This window comes from Canis lupus, chromosome 27 (assembly GCF_011100685.1).
Source record: "Canis lupus familiaris isolate Mischka breed German Shepherd chromosome 27, alternate assembly UU_Cfam_GSD_1.0, whole genome shotgun sequence".
NCBI classification, from domain to species: Eukaryota; Metazoa; Chordata; class Mammalia; order Carnivora; family Canidae; genus Canis; species Canis lupus.
Window position 1 is genome coordinate 41,636,679 of NC_049248.1, and position 19,094 is coordinate 41,655,772.

Consider the following 19,094-nt stretch of genomic DNA (forward strand, 5'->3'; position numbering starts at 1 on the left):
CGGACCCTCTGGGTGGTCTCTGGGCTCCAGTTTTCCATCTCTCGCGTTCTCTCTCCACCCCCTCCCAATCCTTCGGCTGCTCTCCTCCAGGCCCCAGCCCTTGGTCCCACCCACCTTGGCATCCAGTTTCTTGGCTTCCTGAGCCAGCTGCTTCTCCCGCATTACCTCCTCCTGCTTCTTTCTAGCTTCGTTCTCTTGTTCTGCTTCCTAAGAACCGTGGGGGGGCGGGGGGTGAGGCTCACACAGGCTGTGAGGGGAGGGGCTGACACTGAGGGTGGAGAATGGGTGGCAGTGGGACCAGCAACCCCAGGTGGCCACCCTCTGGAGGGGCACTTCCTGCCCTGAACAATGACAGGAAGGGCCTGGGCCCCCACCCTGCCCACCCGCTCACAGCTGAGAGGCCTGTGGCCAGCTTCCATTGCTCCCTCCCAGGACTCCGAGGAGGAGACAGAGAAGGGCCAGCCTTGGAGCCCAGCCCTCCCTCCCCTACCAGATTTCTCTGAGCCAAACTTCTTTTTCAGAGCCTGGCTTCCGCTCACCTTGTACGAACGAATGAATCGGACAAATACTGGGAAGAATACAGAAGGGGGTGTGGTCTTGGGACTCTCGCCAAAGTAGCGCACGACGGCGTTATAGGCCTCCTGGGGAAGCGGCGGGCAGAGGGGTCAGTCTGGCAGAGGAGGAGAAGCCTGGCCCCCCAGCAGGGACAGGAGGCCCACAGAAAACAGCGTGTAGGGCCAAAGCCCCTGTGGGCCTTCCAAAGCCCCTGTGGGCCTTCCAAAGCTCCTTCGAGTCTGTCCGCAGAGGCAGCTGCCTGCCACCCCCAGTGCCCCGTCTCCCCCACATGCAGCCAGCCAACCATGTGGTAAAAGTTCTTTGGTCCAGGGGCGCCTGGGTGGCGCACTTGGTGAGGCGTCTGACTCTTGGTTTTGGCTCAAGTCGTGAGATCGAGCCCTGAGTCGGGCTCCACTTAAGACTCCCTCTCCCCCTCTCCCTCCGTCCCTCCCCCATGCACGTGCTCGCTTTCTCAAATAAATAAATCTTAAAAAAATTTAAAAAATTCTTTGGTCTAAGAGCCAGAACAAAGCCCATGTAGAGGCGCCCGGTGCCTTGGCCCTGGCTGTCCCCACCCGCCTCCACCCTGTGCCCACCTCAGCTGTCTTGGCATCACGCTGGAGCTTGTCCAGTTTGCCTTCGTTGGTGCTGAGGAAGTTCCGGAGGACAGTGTTGTCGTGTATGCTGCATTCCCGCCGAATCAGCTCCATGCCCCGGCCCAGCTCCTTCACATCTAGCAGCACGTTCTCCAGGGACACTGTGGTCACCAGAGCCTGGGCTGAGGCCTGCTCGGGGGCGACGTGTCCCCCTCCCAGCCCAGGGCTACGTAGACCTCTGGCCCTCCCCGGAGCAAGGGCTCACTCAGGTTCTCAGGCCCCTGCTTCCGGGGCCACCCGGTGGACACAGAAGGACACACCTGGCTAACGAGGCTCCCGCGGAGGTAAGGAAAAGGAGCGGGGCTCTGAGCTCCAACCCCAGAGAGCACAGGAGCACAGGCAGGCAAGCCAGGGAGACGCGGCTCTCCAGAGCGGAGCTGCCTCAGGCCTGCGCCAGTTTTCATGACTGGGGCAGAAATGTCCGCTGCCTTCCGTCCGTGGGCCCTCAGGTCTCTTCCTAAACCCTTCGCATGCATCACAGAGAGTCTCCAGGGCCAGCCGGAGGGAGCTGGGAGTGCAGAGCCACTGCTGCCTTCTGCCCGCACCCAGGGTACCCGGGTGGGAAGGGCAGGCCCAGGCGGGTGCCTCTAGGAAGGCTCCCTCTGGGGTGGCCTCTACCCACGGCCCCAGCGGAAAGCTGTGAAGTGGCCAGAAAGGAGAGAAGCCAGAAAAGAAGGGACCCAAGTGTTCTCTCTCCTAAGCTTCCTGGGATCGTCCTGGGCCAGACCCGAGGGCAGGCTGGCGGGGCCGGCTCCCCTCACCTGCCGCGGCCTTTTCCACAAAGTGGAGCTCGTGCCAGAAGTTGGCCAGGTCCGGGTATTTCTCCTTCACCGTCAAGGCGATGAAGTGCAGCAGCGTCATCTTCCTGTCAGTGGACTTGGTGTCCAGCAGCTGGGAAGGGGGGCAGGGGGCGGTGAGAGAGGGCCGAACACCGCGGCTGCTCAGGCTTCCGGGCCCCGGGCTGCCCCCACCGTCTCACCAGATCCAGGCTCTGGAGCTTGAAGCCGTACACAGCTCCTCGCTTGCTGCTGTTCATATAGTTCCCCAGTGCAAGTATGATCTGTCCGGAAGACGCACGGGAGGAGGTCAGGCCGGGCCCACGGGCCCCTTCCCCCACCCAGGCCCAGGACCCCGGGCGCCCGCACCCACAACCTCTCCCCACCTCCAACATCTGCTTCAGCTTCTGTGAGGACTTGACAGAGGCAGAGGCTGCGATGATGGCGTTGAGTTGCTGGAAGGCAAGACGAAGAGCTGCGTAAGCCGAGGCCGGGATGGGGCGAGGCCAGCCTGACGGGGCAGGGGAGAGGCCGGGGGCGGGGGTAGCCGTGGACGACCCGGATTCGGGTGGAGGCCGTACCGGCGTGAGCATCTGCAGGTTGTCCTGGAAGTTGCCCAGGAAGGCCATGCCAGCCATCCTCTGGGTCAGCCGCTCCACCTTGCTGAAGAGCAGCATGAAGCGGTCCTCGGCCGCCAGCTCGTCCAGGGGCTGCCGTTCCCGCTCGTACTGCCGCAGCAGCTTCACCTCGGCCTCCGTGGGCAGGAAGCGCATCAGGCACTCCACGAAGTCCACCGGCAGCGTCTGTAGGTCAAACCTGTGTTGGAGGAAGGAGCCACCTCAGGTCTTGCCTCTGCCCATTATCCGTCATCCCTCTCTTCTCCAGCTCCTGGAAGGACTGGGGCTGGGGTCTGGGAGCAGCACTCAGCCAGAGGCAGACGGCCCATCAGAGCATGAGTGACAATCCTAGGGGGACACTCCATGGCCTGTTTTAAAACCCTTCAGTGTCTTCCCTCTACCCCCAGGGAGAAATCTTAACACCTGGGCATGACTTACGAGGCTCAGCAGACAAGACTGCTGTCCACCCGTGTACCCTCTCTCTCCTGCTCCCCTCCTACACCGAAGTCATAATGGGTTTTTCAGGACCTGGGGCATCAGGCTTCTCCCTCCAGGCACTGAAATGGACTCCACATACTTCCTCAGGTCACGTTGCAGGTGAGACCTCACCTCCTCTGGGAAGCCTTCCCTGATAACCAAGCTTGCTACCTGGCCTGCCCTGTACCCCCTAAAGCTGCCTGTACCGCCACCACCGTGGTGGTTATCACCCAGCTACTGGACTGTTCTCCCGAGACTGGCAGCAACCTGAGTGAAGGTTTGGGCTGCGTCCCCAGCACCTCACCCAGTGCCTGGCACACAGCACAGATGCACTGAGTTCTGGCCCAACCAGTGGATCACTGATGGGGTGTGAGACCGCTCTGTCGATGCCCCAGAACCCAGGGAAGGCCAGGATCCCAGCTGGAGAATCGGGTTGCCAACTGACTGGGACCAGGGCGCGGTCAATGGGAGCCTCACGTGTGGATGGCCCTGCAGATCTCCTCGGCCGAGCGGCCAGCCTTGCGGAGGGTGATGGCTAGGTTCTTGGCACGATTGGCTTCCAACAGGGTCACCTTGCTGGCGGCCTTTTGTGCTGTCTTGCTCTTAGAGCAGATGAGGTCAAGGGCAGGGCCCTGGGCTTTCGTCTTGAACAGTTCTTCAAATTTGTCCAGGTCTAGGTCCTGGCAGGGGTTGACAAGAAGGGACAACGTGGTGGCTTACGCTACTGGAAGACCCTGGCAGGACGCCCAGCATCTGTTCAGCTCTGGCTCGTGGACGCCTGGGTCTGAGGGCGTCTCCAAGGCTGGGAGATCTAGTGAAAAGCACGATCTGGTCCTCCCAGCCCTCAGCCCCGCCCCCAAGGGCTCCAGGCCCGCTACCTCCAGGATCTTCTCGTCGTCAAGTTCACTGAAGACAGTGCCGCTGATCTGGTTGGGTTTCAGTGCTGTCCAGTTGAACACAGGCAGCCGGAACTTGGTCTTGATAGGTTTCTTAATGCGAATGGCTATTTGGAAGGAAGATCAGTGAGGCACTGAGGCTAATGATGTTCCGCCTCCATCCTACCAGCCCAGCTCAGAGCCCTGGGGACACTCACCTGACAGGCCTACTGTCAACACCACAGAGGGAGCAGCGCCAGGGAGAGGTGGGGCTGGGGGACACTTGTCTAGGGGAAAAGAAATGGCATGGTGACCCAGGGCCCGGAGACTCTCCAGAGATCCCTCCCCCAATGCCACCCCACTTGTCCTCAAGGCCTCCTGAGGAGAGAGGATGTGTGAACTCCCCCCCACCCCCGCACCCCGGGGTCCCAACTCTGGCAGGGCTGGTCTCGCTGGCCTCCGGCCCACTGTCTCCAGCTCTGGGCTAAGCCCTCTCCGTGGCCGTCCTCAGAGGCAGCAGGAGCAGCACCTTTATGATCCTTAAAGCAGACCCACGTCTGCCCTCAACGCCCCTTCCCCAGTAACTTGGGCCTCCCTCAGGTCCTCGCCATCCCTCAAGCCTTCCCCACCTGCCTTCACATCCTTCCACCCACAACCCTGGCTTCCCCCTAGGGAGGCACTGCGAACTGGGGGTTTGGTCTGGGCCCGAGAGGAGGGGCCCCTCGGGGCTCCCACGGTCCTCCTTACCTGGTAACGGGGGTGGAGGAGGGGGCAGGGGAGGAGCCGGCGGTGGAGGCAGAGGCAGGGCCTCCTCGGGCGGCGGGGCTGGAGCCAGGAGGTCCAGGTCGGAGGGCAGCATGCCCTCACTCAGCTCTGCAGGGCCTATCCGGGCCAGTGCCTCACTGCCCACGGACTCCAGGCCGCGGGCTCCAGGTTCCAAGTGGCATCGGCGCTGGAAGGCCTCCTCCTTCTCTTTAATGAGCCGCCGCAGGGTGTGGACCTGGTGGCTCGTGTTCTCATAAGTCTCCTATGGGGAGACAGGGCCATTAAGGAAAGGGTAAGTGGAAGGTGCAGCAGTCGTTGCCTCCAAGGGGACACTTCCTAGCCAAGGTTTCTCAGCGGGGGTCTCTGGGAGGGTGCCCAGAGGCAGAGAGCAGCAGAAACCCATGTAGGGGCCAGGGGAAGCTGCTGCACATGAGGGGAGGTGAGCTGAAGGTGCCGGCCCAGCTGACACCCTCCAGTGGGCTTCCTCCGGGACCAGCCTTAGCCTCACTGGTTCCCCGAGGCCCAGGCCAGAGGCTGCCTCTGGGCACGTCTCCTGGGCCCACCTCCAGCCTGCACACTGCCCTCAGCCCCCTGTGCCCTGTTACTGCTCCACGGCCTTTGGCTTGGTGTGATCACTCAGGTGGCAGCCCCGGGGATAAGGCCCCGCCCTAGCCGTCCCTGTATCCTCCACACTCCCCAGAACAGCACTTCAGACTCTCGGCAGGGGCTCGACAGATGTATAGCAAGCTCAGGAGAGCCAGGACAATTGTGTTCCTCTGGAAGAAAAGGTAGGTTGTGGCATGATTTTAGAACTAACATCAGGGACGCCTGGGTGGCTCAGCGGTTAAGTGCCTGCCTTCGGCCCAGGGCAGGATTCCAGGGTCCCGGGATCGAGTCCCACATTGGGCTCCACACATGGAGCCCGCTTCTCCCTCTGCCTGTGTCTCTGCCTCTCTCTGTGTGTCTCATGAATAAATAAATAAATAAATCTTAAAAAAAAAAAAAAAAAAAAAAAGAACTAACATCAAGCGAGGCGAGGGACAGAAAAGACACTGATATGAGCAGCCCCTGGTCTCCCGATAGGATACCTGGTGGACAGCACCTGGGCTACTCAGTGTGCCCATTACGGAGAGGAAGGAGAAGCAACAGGACGGGCCCAGAGGAGGAGGCCTGGATGCCAGAAGCGCCTGAGGGTGCCCCATCTGCCCCTACCGTCCTCTGTGTGTGTCCAGCCCACTCTGGATTCAGTTTTCCTCTCCAACTAAAAAATGGGGTGAAATCATCAGCCCACCCTCATCTGAGTGCTGACTCAAGTGTGAACCAGGATCTGGATTTTCAAAGACTTGACGTGACTCAAGAAAGAAAAGGCAAATAACTACAATTTTCACATGCATTGCTTATAATAGGATGGAGCTGACTGTATCAAAGAGCAAAGAGTTAAAAAAAATAAATCGATAAGAGAAACATCAAAAGAAAGAAAGAAAGAAAGAAAGAGACAGAAAGCAAAGCCAGCTCCCCAGGCCCTGGTGCCCAACACCAGTCAGGGCCTCCCTTCCTCAGATTACTTGGTACCTTGACGCTCTCCAGTTCCTTCTCCCGCTGCAGCAGCTGCTTCTCTAGCTCTGCCACACGCATCATGTTCTCATTCTCTAGGTCCAGAAGCTTCTCCGTGAGCTACAGGATGGGAAGAGCAGGTCTGGTGCTGGCCCTAAAGCCCGGACACTTTGCACAGCCTGAACCTCAGTCAGGACCTGGGCTCGACCCCTGCACCCAGGGCTCGACCCCTGCACCCAGGGCTCCACAGGCAGAGGGGCCTGGTGGCTTCCCTACGTCACTCCCGTGGGCCCAGGGCCTGAGACCACATGAACCAGACCACATTGACTCTCTCAAGCCTGAGGCCATCTCAGCCCTGAAGGTCAGTGTGTGTTCCAGGACACATCCAGGGCCTCGGCCAGAGCGTGCTGGGTTCGGAGGTTTCCCTGCGCTTCAGTCTAGAGCTGAGATGGCCCCGTCCTCTCCCCACCTTCGACAGTAGTTCTGGCAGCAAAAAAGGACTACCTACGTGGGACACATGTTCCTCCAACTCCTCCACCTTCTCCAGGGCCACATTCTTGGTCTCAGCATCCTCCAACAAGCCTCCCACATCAAACACGTTGTCCAAGTATGCCTGGATCTGCACCTGCAGCTTCTCGCTCTCCGTGTGCCTTGACTTCTGGGAAGAGCAGAGATGGTAGTAGTCAGGGGAGCCTCCTGAGAGAGACCTAGTCCTCATCACCCTCCATGACCACTTCCTAGAGGGTAAGACCCCGCGGGTTCCTTCTGCAGCTCTGCAGAGCCTCATCCGATGGAGCTGCCTGATTGGAGAGCCTCCGCTCCCCTCCCCCCTCACCCCACAGGAGGGCCTGAGACAGGCAGGGTTCCCAGAGCACCCACGACAAGGCTCTTGTAGAAGAAAAACCCTTGGTGCTATGACTAAGCTGGTCCTCTGCCTCCCAAGCTCCTTGCCTGGGAAGACTGGAGCCCAGCTCACCTGCAAGAACTCCTCCAGCCCCAGCTTGGTAAACTCGTACTGCAGGTGGACCCGGAAGTTCATGTCCTCCACCGAGTGCACCACAATGTTGATAAACTGCATGCAGGCCACCTGGGGAAGCAGCCGCCCAGAGGGTCAGAGGCGGGAAGGGCAAGGAGAGCCCGCAGAGCCGGGGTGTTAGATCCAGTATTGTCAGGTGGATCATCAAAAGGAGCAAATAAAAAAAAAATTTTTGAGTCCTTCTGGGAATGACAAGAGTATTTTAACTTAAAAAAAAAGCAAACTTAAAAAAAAAAAGCAAACTTAATATTCAGTGTACAAAGACAAGTAAATTACGTGAGAAATAGATGGAAATGAAGATACAGCTGAATTCCTTTGCACATCAGCAGGTGTTTCTGGAGACAGTGCCACTTAACTGAAGACCATAGGCTGAAGGGAAGAGAAGCGAGAGGGAAAGCTTGGGTAGCACGAAGCAGCTTGAAAGAATCCGAGTCAGGGGCAGTGAGGCCAGGAAAAGATGGAAAGGAGGTAGACCTAAGCCACAAAAATGTCATCGTCCTGAAGATTCTAAGAGCTCTCTGGGGTAGGTAAGTAGACAAGGAGCATTTATTGGGTGGAGAGAATCATTCTAGGTTCTGAGCGGAATATCAAGGGACGCTGTAGGGCCCGCTGTCAAGGAACATGGGGACCCTGCTGTGCACGTGCCTGACCCAGACCCAGTTCCTCACCATGAAGTCGATGTTGCTGTCCTCGTTCCGGAAATACTCCATCAGCTTCTCAAAACGGTGTAGCTCCTTGCATACCTGAGCAAGAAAACTGTCTCAGTGAGCAGAGCTATCCTAAGCCCTTGAGCCCAGCTCCCAGGAACATCAGGGCAAAAGGGACTGTTCAGACTAAGCCTAGCCACAGCTCTTTATGTGCAAGGAGCCACTTGGCACGTAGGAAAAAGCCTGTGGGTTTAACAAGCTCTCCAAGCAGAAGAAAGCCTGGGACTGGCATTGCCTTGGGGCCCTGGTCCCCCGTCAACTTGCTGAGGGAACCCAATAAAGCTGGTAGCCATGAGTCTGGGCTTCATGGGTCTCTGGGGGATAGGCCAAGAAGAAACAGAGTTGCTCAGTTATTGAAGGAAGGGGGGTGGAAGGAGGAAGGTTGGGGGCCATGGCTGAGGTCCTAGTGAGGACACAGGAGAGAGGCCAGGGTGCAGGAAAGCCCCCGTGCTGAGAGGGGTCCAGAGACTCCTCTGAGCCTCTGGCTTCAAGGAGGAAGAGCCATTTCCTGGCTTGAACAATGGATGCTAGGGAAGAGGTCCACAGAGGAGGAAGGGGGTGGGACCAGCAGCTGCGACTGGATGTCGAGGAATCCTATGTTCAGGCAGATGATGGTTTCAGAGCCAGGCCCAGAGGCTGGGGAAATTCCAAGCAGGAGCTTCCTCTCCCCTCACCAATAGCAGCCAATGGCCCAGGAGGATCCTTGCTTGCCTTCTCCTCCCAGGGCAAACACATCTGCCTTGGGTTCTACCAGTGGGTTCACTGCCTCAGAGCCACCTGGAAAGCACAGGTACTCAAGCCTCCCAGGAAGAAGTTCGGCAAGCTCCAGGTATTCTGATGCACGGCCAGGTTAGGGCCGTTGGGCCAAGGCTCTCAACTGAGGGCCTCTTTAGCTGGCCATTCAGGTGGTTTTGGTGTTTTGTTTTTTTTTAAAAAAAAGAAAGGCAGGGAGGGCAGGAGACTTAGTTAAGCACAAGATGTTAAATTCATCACTGGGATGTGTGAGGATCACAGGAAAGGGTGCTTGCCTCCCAACCTGGCTCCCCACCTCCTCACCAAATACACACACACACACACACACACACACCCCACAAATGTAGGAGACTGACCTCTTTGAAATTGTCAAAGGCAGCGAGGATGATTTCGTGACCTCCCCGCACCAAACACACAGCTGCCAACAGCTCCAAGACAAGGGCTTTGGTTCTAAGGGGTGAAAAAAAAAGATGAAGACCTAAGTCCCCACCCTGGCTACCACACAGTTCACTTCCACAACTAGGTGGGTCCTTTCCGAGTGGAGACAGCCTCAGAAGTGAGAGGAGTGGGTTCTGGAAAGAAAGCAGGGTAAGGGAGGCTTGTTCCCTCACTAAGCTGTGCCAATTGGAGGGAAGCCAGGGACCCTCCTTCCCCTCCAGCTGAAGTGAGGGAGCAGACCCAAGGCACTGACCTAGGCCACGGGACCCCGAGGCCAGGCAGGACTTCTTGACAGGGACAGGTGGAGCCCAGATCGCCAGAGCTCTGGGCACAGTGAGGGGGTGGGGGAGGGGAGGAACTCACCTGGGATTCTTATTGTTGAGGCTGAGTGCGATCTCATTGACAGCGTGGGGGTGGGACATGACCAAGTTGAATCCGTACTGTAACAAGGGGAAAGGACACAAGGAAGGAAGACCTAGATGGTGGGAAGCTCCTTGACTACACGCCCGCCAGCACACTCGTCTTTTACAAGCTGGTGCCCTCCTAGCTCTTCTAGTTTGGCAGGGGAGGCAGGGAGGGCAGAGCATCCGGGGCCGGCGCTGCCCCCTCACCTGATAGTTCATGAGGGCAGAGCATCCGGGGCCCCCTTACCTGATAGTTCATGATGGCTCTGAGACACAGGATACAAACGTGGACGTCATCCTTCTGGCTCACCAGGCGGGAGTTCTTGAGGGCCCTGCGCCCGGGGAGAGTGCTGTACCTGGGAAGAGGGGGTGGCCGGTGAAGGGCCCAGGAGCGCTCACCATCACCTGGATGGCAGGCTGCACCTCAGCAGCAGCAGGAGAGGGGGACAGGGCACCTTGAGCCACAGTCTCGAGAGCGGTGGGGGAGGAGGGGCCGGGGTGCTCAGCTGTTCTGTTTCCCCTCTCTGCCAACAGGCCTTTGTGAGTAACTAGCCAGGATCCCAGCTTTATAATCAGTGTCCAAATCATCCTGAGCCCGGGGGGGACCCTCCCCGAAATACAATAGCAGGTGCGCAGGCCTTTCTAGTCCTCAAGATGGATCCAGGGAGATGTCCATCTGAGCCTCCCCACCCCCTCCTCCCAGTCACTGCATCTTCCACAAATCCTTGGCTCCCATCCCACTTGTAGTCTCAGAATGGTCAGAGCAGACCCCAAAGGCAATAAGAGGGCTGGGGGCTACACCCTGGCTTTGCCCCCAGCGATGTTTCATGAAAGAAAGAGGAAGCACAAACAGGGTCTGCTCACGCATGACTGGAGTGATGAGCAGGGTCAGAAGGACAAAACCCAGAGGAGACCAGGAAAAAAGCACGGCCACGAGAGGGACAGAGACCACAGAAAGGGCCACAGGGCCCAAAGGAAAGTCTCCCTGGGTAGGAGGGGCTCTGAAGAGTCTATTCACCTGCCTCCGGGCAGGACGGCTCCTAAAATACTGCAAAAAAAAAAAAAAAAAAAAAACTGAACATAAGGCACGCTGGGAGAGAAAAGTCCTAAAGGAAGAAGTGAAAGGAAGGTGAGCAGCGGGCAGGGCGGGTGGGAGCTGGTCTCGGAGCAGCCAATGGGCAGAACACAGAGCCAGAGGGCAGGAGACCTAAGGGCAGGAGCTGGATGGCCTGGTGGAGACCAGGGAGCTGGGTGAGGCCAGGCTTCCCCAAGAGGCCAGAAGGAAGGGCAGAAGGAAAAAGTGGAATGGAGGGAGCCCCGAGAGGGGGAGCCCCAGATGGCGTGGGCCCCGCCGAGGGCGGTATACTTACCCAGGACAGATTGCTGGGCAGAATCAGGGAGACAGAGGGGACAGACCAGAGACAGACTGGCAGGCAGAGGGCAAGAGAGCTGAGCCTAGAAGCAAGAGTGGAGGGAGAAGCAATGAGCATCCCCACTGTCACCCCGGACCTGGACCGGGGGGGCCAGGGCAGGAGGCAGGCGGGCAGAGCAAGAGCACACGTACCGGAGCACAGACTGGCGCGCAGAGCGAGCGAGGCTGTTGGTGAAGGGGGCTGACAGGGCGCTGGGTGGCTGCAGGTCCTCGATGGACCTGCTCCAGGACCGGAGCTTGTCAAATGCACCATCGTCGCCACTCTCCAGACCCTCAAAGTCAAACCTGGAGCAGGAAAGGACACACAAGCGCACACACACAGAGGAGAAATTCAGTGCTAAGCCCCCGGACCGGCCCACCCCCACCCTTTAGACCTTGAGGGCAATAAGAAGCGAGGAGGGCAAGAAGAGAAAGCGGAACTGGGTGGCCCAGACCCCACCCTGCTGGGAGAGCCACCAACGCAGGACAAGGGCAGGCGCCCGCGGCACAGACAGCAACCAGGAGGGGGCCTGCGGGGATGGGACGCTGACAGAGGTGCGCTGCTCTAGGAGCGCCAGGGTTGCTGGCAGTCTTTCTGCACACCCCGCCTTAGATGGGACACCTCAGAAGCTACGGCTCCCCGTGGAGAACGTGCCCTTGTGGAAGGGGGGGGGGGGACAGGCCAACGCAGGTCTTGCTAGTTGGCAAATGGCAGTGGCCAAGAGGGCCTCTCAGTGCTGGCTGATTCTGGGTTCAGCTCATGAAGGTAGGTCTGAATGAAGGGAATGGGGGTCCCAGCCAACCTGGAGGGGGACAGTCCACTATGGTCAGGAGTGCCACGCTCCCTTCCCAGCACTGGGTTTTAATGCCGGGGGACGGCTAGGCTTTCTGGCAGAGAGGCTCCTTGGGCTTTAGCTTCCCCAGGGGAAGAAATCACAGGTTGAGGGTGTGTGGACTGCGGTCCTGAGTCCCCACAGGAGTTGGGATGGTTTCTCTGTCTCTTTGCACTTCCGTGACCGCCATCAGCAGTTTGGGAGTGTGGCCAGGGCAAGGAGGACAGCTCGAGATCACAAGCCCACAGGGCACTGTCCTTGACGAATCCCACATCAGGATATACCCCCTCTGAGAAGCCAGCCCCAGTCTTCTTTCCCGTCCTCTTCCCCCAAGTAGGTCATTAAGGACCCAACAAGCCTCTCCTACGGGCTCCTCCCCCGAGGAACGTTCTGCTCAGACATTCATAGCCCGAGGGTGAAAGGCACAGAGGCCAAGGCTTTCTGAAATAGGAAATGATATCTGCAGATGACTGAATGTTCCAAAGGGGCTGGGGCAGGCTGCAGTCCTGATGAACAGCGGCTTCACGGGGGGCTCTCTAGTAAACAGTGGAGGAGGCTCCCCGACAGGGAAGCTTGCCAGTGGCTTCCCTCAATCAGTAAGAGTATTCCCTAGCCCTGCTACATGCAGTTTACAAATAAATGCCTTCACCCAAACTCTATTTGGCTTCACCCCTTTCCTTTCAACCTTTCCCAAAACACACTTTCTCTCCCCTTCACACCCTCTCTCCACCCTGAATCTTTCTTTCAGAAACAGAGTCGAAAGCACTGCTGTGGACACCACAGTACTGAGGATCGAGTGTATTTTGGTTTTGAGCAGCTGGGATTTGTTTGCCTTTCGAATGAGATAGGCTTATTTGGAAAAATGATCTACATCTTTTTACTATAAAAGTTCTGAATTTTTTTAAAAATCACTTCAGCGAATGTTTTTCATTTCTTTCTATAAAAAGAGTAGTTTTTAAAGGGATAGGAGGCTCACGAGGCATGAATTCTGCAGGGATGGGAATGGGGAGTCGGCCACTCTTGGTTTTTAACGGGGGATGACCTGGAAAAAAGGGACAGGCCAAACCTAGGAGAGGTGTTAGTTCGAAGCCCTCAAGAGATTAGACTGAAGATCTGCTGGACAAAGGAGAACAGCCACGTGGCAAGGACAGTAACAACAAAAGTGAAAGCCTAGGTTAGGACTGAGTCCCAGAACTGAGGAGTTCCCCAGGACTTGGGACTTTTGGTGCTAATATTGGGGAAAGTCATGGCCCAGCTGGGGTGACTGGTCAGCTGCCTTAAGGGCTGCCTTAAGTCTCGGCTAGAAGTCTGACAAAGTTATCGGTCATCACATGAATGGTCAGTATAATCCCTCTTTCCAAATATTCTAGTAATTATGGTAGGTTACATCACCTTGAATAATAGTAACGAACAATAAAGTAGCTACTGCAGTACAGACTTACTACGTTCCAAACACTACTAAGTCCTTTACACAAATCATCATCTCAACCTTGCAACAACTCTGAAACATGGATCCCCTCTTATAATACAGGATGCCAATGTGCCTGAGGTCACCCAGGGAATAAAGGACATACCTAAGACCCACAGCCAGCTCTGTGGTTGTCATAGTTGAAAGCACTCCTTCTTTTCACTAACTCATGTTGCCTTTTCATCTGTACTCGTGTGCTTAGGGCTCCCTCCACCACCTCAAGTGCTTTTATAAAGGCTCCAGGGGCACCTGGGTGGCTCAGCAGTTGAGGGCCTGCCTTCGGCCCAGGGCGTGATCCTGCAGTCCGGGGATCGAGTCCCACATCGGGCTCCCCGCAGGGAGCCTGCTTCTCCCTCGGCCTGGGTCTCTGCCTCTCTCTGTGTGTCTCTTATGAATAAATAAATAAAATCTTAAAAAAAAAAAAAAAGGCTCCAAATACTTCATTTTCAACCTGGGCCAAAGGTCATGACCACTGTTCCTACGGCTCCTTAGCGATGATTTGGGGGAACCGTCTCACATCTGGAGACCCAAAGGAGATTCTTAAAGACTCAACTCTCTCCAATGACAAATGAATCCCACCAGGTGTCTCTTCTAGAAGCCAGGACACTTCCTTGGACTGCTCTCAGCCTGGAGTCTGGATCCTTTGGGTTCTAATCCTGAGATCCCTTTCCATGTCTCTCTCCTTCTGCTCCCCAAAATGTACCTTCTACTCTGGCCACCCGGCATTTGTCACAGATCCCAGACATCTCCTGGGCTGTGTGTCCACTCCCACACCACTGCCTGGGCCTCCCATTCCCATCTTCACCCCTGCAGTCTCACCCTTCCTCAGCAAATCAGAATGGGACTGTGTCCTCCCTCGCCAGTCCCAACCCTAGCCCCAAGGTGGTACTCACATGACGGAACATTGGGCAAAGGACAGGTAATCCACCAGCACGTCCAGGCCTTTGTTTTCATCATTCAGAAATTCCCGCACCCACCTGCAAATAAAGGAAACATAGTGGAGGGGTCTGCCAAAGCGAGTCGAGGGGGAGAAGGGTGAGGGGCCTCTGACCCCACCGGCTCCTGAATCCTCTGAAACTCAGCACCAGGCTGGGAAAATTCTAAGGTTCAAAACCCACAGCAGACCTATCCATGGTCACACCACCTCCACTGGCCCGGGAGCCAGGGATGGGGAAAGGCACGAGGCCTTCTAATACCATGTCAGCCACACAAGCTTTCAGAAACCCTCCCCTAAGTGGCCCTTGGTGTCTAACACAACGCCAAGCGCACTGACCCTGCTTGATGTTCATTGGCAGGACTGCGGGGAGGTGGGGAGGCTTATCAAGAGCATTTGCCACAGGCGCTTGTGCACGGCTGCGCCCGAGAAGGGCTAGCACGTCTCCAACTGGACTCAAGTCTCAGTCAAAAGACAGGCGGGAAGGGTCAAGGAGAGCTCTGGAACAGAGAGACATGGTGGGCCAAAGGGCCCTTCCACCATGTTCAAGACAAGACAGTTGGGCCACAGCGAGCAAAGGAGGATATGCGGGAATTCTGTGCCTGCTCAGGGTGAGCTGAAGGACAGGGAGAGGGTGGGGAACAGCCAGTCACTCGAGGAACTCCAGAACGGCCGTGACGCCTCAGAGCCGGACGGAGGCCCCTTCAGCCAGCGAGGCAGGCGGTGGACAGCAGAGACCCTGCAGACAATGGCCCCGGGCACTTCCCCCTTCTGCCTTCAGGGCTCTTGGCCTGAGCATCCCTGGAAGGAAGTTCAGGAGCCCATCCCAGGACTGTTCCAGAACAGGTTCATTCCACGGCACAGAGAAACCTAAACCTCTCAGGCTAGCACCCCCGGCTCTCCTCAGTGCTCTGCTCCTCTGGATGCCCGGGGTCTTTAGAGGCCGGCGGCACCCAGAGGCCCTGCGGGGCGGCCTCCCCGCGGCTGCCCGGGCGCCATGTTTGCTGGCCACACCCTGGGCTGCGGTGCGAGGCTGGGCTGGGCCGGAGGGAGCAGCCGCTCGCGGAGGCTCGACACCGACACCGGAGCTGCCTGAAGTTAGCTTCCTCTCAGGGGGCCGACAGGCCTCCCGTTTCCTGTCTGTCTGCTCTCCAGCTCCCCTCCCCCTTCTCATTTCCTGTCTGAGTCTACACTGCTATTTTCGGGATCTTGACACTTTGAGGAGAGGTTAAAGGGCAGTTCGGCAAGGCGGAGAGACCAATCCACGCCAGAGCGGAGGAGCTGGTGAGGCCCTGCAGCCCCGCGTCTAGCTGCCCGCTCCGCTCGGGGCTCGGTTCCCGCCGGGCTGGCCCTGGGCCTGATCGGGCTGTGCCAGAAGCGGGATCCCCCTCCCCCCCCCCCTGGCCCTGGGCTCCGACCACCCCGGAGCACCCACACCCCAGCCTGACAGCCGGACAAACTTCCAGCCTAGAGATCTGGGAAGGAGCCTGGTCCTCCCACGTAACTACCCAGAGAAGCCACAGTTCGGGCGACAGGAGCTCCTAACATGCCAGACACTGAGCTGTTTCCTGGGAACCAAGCACCAGGTCCAGACCTCTGACTGGGGTGCCAACTGCCGGGAGGCCCCGCGCCTGGGCACCGTGCCGCTCTGCCCCCAGCTCCTGGCCGCTGGCCAGAGGGGCGGGCACCAGGTGGAAGGAAGGGGTGAGCGGAGGGCAGTGCGCACGGCTCCGCGGCCCTCTCCTGAGAAGAACCGGCTCCGTCCCCACGCAGCAAGACTAAGAAAGAGGAGGGCCTGAGAGAGAAGGGAGGGGAGTAGAAGGCCCGTGGCGGTGGCGGTGGCGGTGGCGGTGGCGTGCAGGACGGGAGCTGCCAACTGCTTCACTGCCCCCCTGCAGGCCAGCTGACGAGGCCCTGCCACTCCTTCTGTGAGGATTCCCCAAATCCAGCTGGAGGCTCGGGTTCCCGTCTGCTAGCATGTCAGCTTTCACTCTGCTTCCCAGACGAGGTGTGGAAGCCAAATCTGGCCACCAAGCACAGCTGCGGAGGCCGGGAACCATCCCTTTCCTGTTCCCTCCCGCGCCATCCGCCGCCCCCCCTCGGTGACTGCTGCAGCAGCTGGCTGCAACCAGGTAAGCCTCTCTGAGGGCCCGGGCAGGCTCAGCCCGGCGTGGACCAGCGGCGGCTGCCGTGGGCAGGAGGGAAAGGCAGATGATGTCACTCGGCTCTTTCCACCCCTGCTTTCAGGAAGCCCGGGACCCTGGGGATGGCACCTGCCCAGCCACCCCCGCCCCACCCCGGGCTCGACGCCTCTCTCGTGCAAGCTCTCCGTATCTGTGCCAGGATAGCAGCCCTGCCTGCAGTTCTCCATCGGGCTTTCCTCACTGCTTTGTGTCCGCTCCCTCTGTCTGTCCGTCTGTCTCACTTCCACTACATACTCTGACTGGTTACAGGTTCATAAAACTGAGACCACAGCCGTCTTTCACTGTACCTCACGCATTCGCCTTCAGCCCGTTCAGCAGGTTCTGGCTCCCCACTCAGACCCACGCAGTCCCTGGGGACCCTGTCCACAGGTTGGCAGTAACCAAGGTCTGTAGATACGGAAGACGTTCAATTCCTGGCCCCCGCTGCCTTACTTCTACTTGCTTGGTACTCTGGGAAGCCGCCTCTGCTCGTGAACTAAGACGGTCTTGTAATCAAGAAAATCATCTTTTGGGCACCAAACAGTCCGGGAACCAGGTCTCAGCTCCCCGATGTAATATGCTCCCCCATCCCCAGCATTCTCCGGGCCTCCCTTGGCCCAGCCCCAGGCCACAGCAGACTCTAGTCTCAGCTGCTATGGGAATGTCTTCTCCTTAAAGCCACAGGCTGAAGACCCCAGGAGAGGCCCCACGCTTGCCAGCAGCATCCAGTCAGCAGCTGGCAGAGCTGAAAGGGAGAAAAGCCAGAAAAAGAACAGTCTGAAGCTCTGAGGAACCAAAAGCCATTTAGGGGGCAACGGTGCCTGACAGGGAGATAAACAAGCAACCCATCCTCCGAGGACACCGGATCCTGATGGCCGATTCTGACTCACCCAATGTGGTTGGTACGAAGTGAGATCTCCAGCTCCCTCAGTACTTTGGTTGACTCCTGCACTCTCCTCCTGAACTTCTGTAAACACGGAATTTCCTGTCACTATCGGAGACCCCCCGATCCAACTTAATAGTACAAACGAAAAGGGCAGAAAAGGGCAGGGACGCAAGAGGGCAGTTATAAGCCTTTCCCTCTGTTGGTAGCCAGCCACTCCAGGCCCATGGCCTCAGAACCCAGACACCCAACTCCCATTGCTCAGAAGCAGATGTCCCCCCACAAGTCAAAGGGTCTGCCCCTCCCCAAATCCCGCAGGACTATAAGGGGCAGCAAGGTGGGGCTTCCCTGCCTCACACTTCACCTTCCGAGTTACGCTGGGGTCCAAGAAGCTCTGGAGTTTCTGGATGTAAGTGTGGGGAGGATTCTTCACCTGGAACCGTTCCTGTGAGGGAAACACGTGTGTGTGCACAGACCCCCAGAGTTCTGAGGAGAGGGTTGAGGGAGTCGAACACTCGTGGTGTTCGGTGTGAGGGGATTCAGACTCCCCAAGTTGTCGGCTGGCCCGTAATACCATCCAAAGCACAGGTCCTCTTCCTTGCCTGATTTTCAGGTGCTCCCCATCTACCACCATCTTCCCCTTCTCTCATTAGTGATCTCTGAGCCTAAAATATTTTCCTATGTTGAAAATTATTTTAAGAGCCTGCGACTTGCTAAGACGGGATGGAAGAGCTGGGAACAGTGCTCAAAATAAAGATACAACTGAGAAATGGTGTCTACTGCCTAGCTGACTGATGGACCGGGATTCACAGGGCTGTGGAGCGGGGAGCTAGGCCTCGCAGAGTGCAACCTCCTCAGCCGTGAACCCAGACTTGGGCTTCAGGCTACATATTTAGGGCTGCAGACACACTTTCTGTTCCTTGCCCAGGCCCCAGGCTCCGACAGTCCAGGCAACCTCAAATGCTGAACCTGCTTTCAGCGAGGTCATCCCTCGATCCCCTTCCACGGAGGGCACAGGACTGTGTCCTCCCCATTTTGGTCCAACCCCCACCTCAGACCCAAGAGAAAACTCAGGGGAAACTCTTAAGCATCCTGGTCCCTCTAGGGCCTTCATAACTAAGATAGCTGAAGAGCTGCTGGGTGGGGGGACTGCCGAGGGTCCAGGTGGAATGATCTAAGGTGAGGACATAGCCTAGACACAAAAGGAAAGAAAAAAGAAAGGCTTGAGAAACAGTCGAAATTATGTGACCTAGAAAAGACTGAGAGATTATCAATTAAAGAAACTCAGCATCAGGGACGCCTGGGTGGCTCAGTGGTTGAGCATCTGCCTTTGGTTCAGGTGTGATCCTGGAGTCCCCAGATCGAGTCCCACATCAGGCTCCCGGCATGGAGCCTGCTTCTCCTCCCTCTGCCTGTGTCTCTGCCTCTCATTGTGTCTCTCATGAATAAATAAATAAAATCTTAAAAAAAAAAAAAAAAGAAACTCAGCATCAACAGGCTACTGTTCTGCAACCCCCAGGCGGGGGCTCACCATGCTCGCCAGCTCTGCTTATGCGGAGCACAAGGAAACAGGCCCTCCGTGGAGAGGAGGGGACCTGGACTAGGAGCTCGGGAGCGTCATTCTACCCGAGGTCAAGCAGCTTGATCTGGGAGGCAGTGGAACGTCACAGGCAGCACAGATGGAGTCGGCTCCACCGCCCCGGCTCGTGTCAGGCAAGGCACCGAGCCTCGAGTTTTTCAACCATTAAATGTAAAAAGCACCTTCCTTG

At 57.5% G+C, this 19,094-nt stretch overlaps 1 protein-coding gene and 1 long non-coding RNA gene across 8 annotated transcripts in view; one reads left to right on the forward strand and one right to left on the reverse strand.

Moving 5' to 3' along the window:
• Positions 1–19,094, reverse strand: part of FMNL3 (formin like 3) — a 53,835-nt gene that overhangs the window by 2,150 nt on the left and 32,591 nt on the right. For 2 of the 6 annotated variants that reach the window (XM_038577587.1, XM_038577589.1), the window contains exons 3-24: positions 17,690–17,770; positions 17,333–17,409; positions 14,219–14,302; positions 11,178–11,330; positions 9,861–9,969; positions 9,573–9,649; positions 9,128–9,221; positions 7,980–8,054; positions 7,252–7,362; positions 6,784–6,933; positions 6,294–6,395; positions 4,704–4,983; positions 4,175–4,243; positions 3,960–4,084; positions 3,559–3,761; positions 2,569–2,803; positions 2,374–2,442; positions 2,191–2,271; positions 1,973–2,102; positions 1,152–1,312; positions 540–641; positions 115–207 (exon numbers count right to left, since the gene is read on the reverse strand). In XM_038577587.1, the coding sequence (XP_038433515.1) occupies positions 115–207; positions 540–641; positions 1,152–1,312; positions 1,973–2,102; positions 2,191–2,271; positions 2,374–2,442; positions 2,569–2,803; positions 3,559–3,761; positions 3,960–4,084; positions 4,175–4,243; positions 4,704–4,983; positions 6,294–6,395; positions 6,784–6,933; positions 7,252–7,362; positions 7,980–8,054; positions 9,128–9,221; positions 9,573–9,649; positions 9,861–9,969; positions 11,178–11,330; positions 14,219–14,302; positions 17,333–17,409; positions 17,690–17,770 (2,661 nt within the window). Of the gene's footprint in view, positions 1–114; positions 208–539; positions 642–1,151; positions 1,313–1,972; positions 2,103–2,190; positions 2,272–2,373; positions 2,443–2,568; positions 2,804–3,558; positions 3,762–3,959; positions 4,085–4,174; positions 4,244–4,703; positions 4,984–6,293; positions 6,396–6,783; positions 6,934–7,251; positions 7,363–7,979; positions 8,055–9,127; positions 9,222–9,572; positions 9,650–9,860; positions 9,970–11,177; positions 11,331–14,218; positions 14,303–14,598; positions 15,296–17,332; positions 17,410–17,689; positions 17,771–19,094 lie in introns of those variants that run through there. The other 4 variants (XM_038577590.1, XM_038577591.1, XM_038577588.1 and 1 more) reach the window with 3 other exon arrangements.
• On the forward strand, positions 15,280–18,100 carry LOC111092837. 2 transcript variants are annotated; one of them, XR_005380126.1, is made up of 2 exons: positions 15,280–16,391; positions 16,507–18,100. It is a non-coding gene; the product is annotated as an uncharacterized LOC111092837 (long non-coding RNA). The 2 variants fall into 2 exon arrangements; XR_005380127.1 differs by having other exon boundaries at positions 16,713–18,100.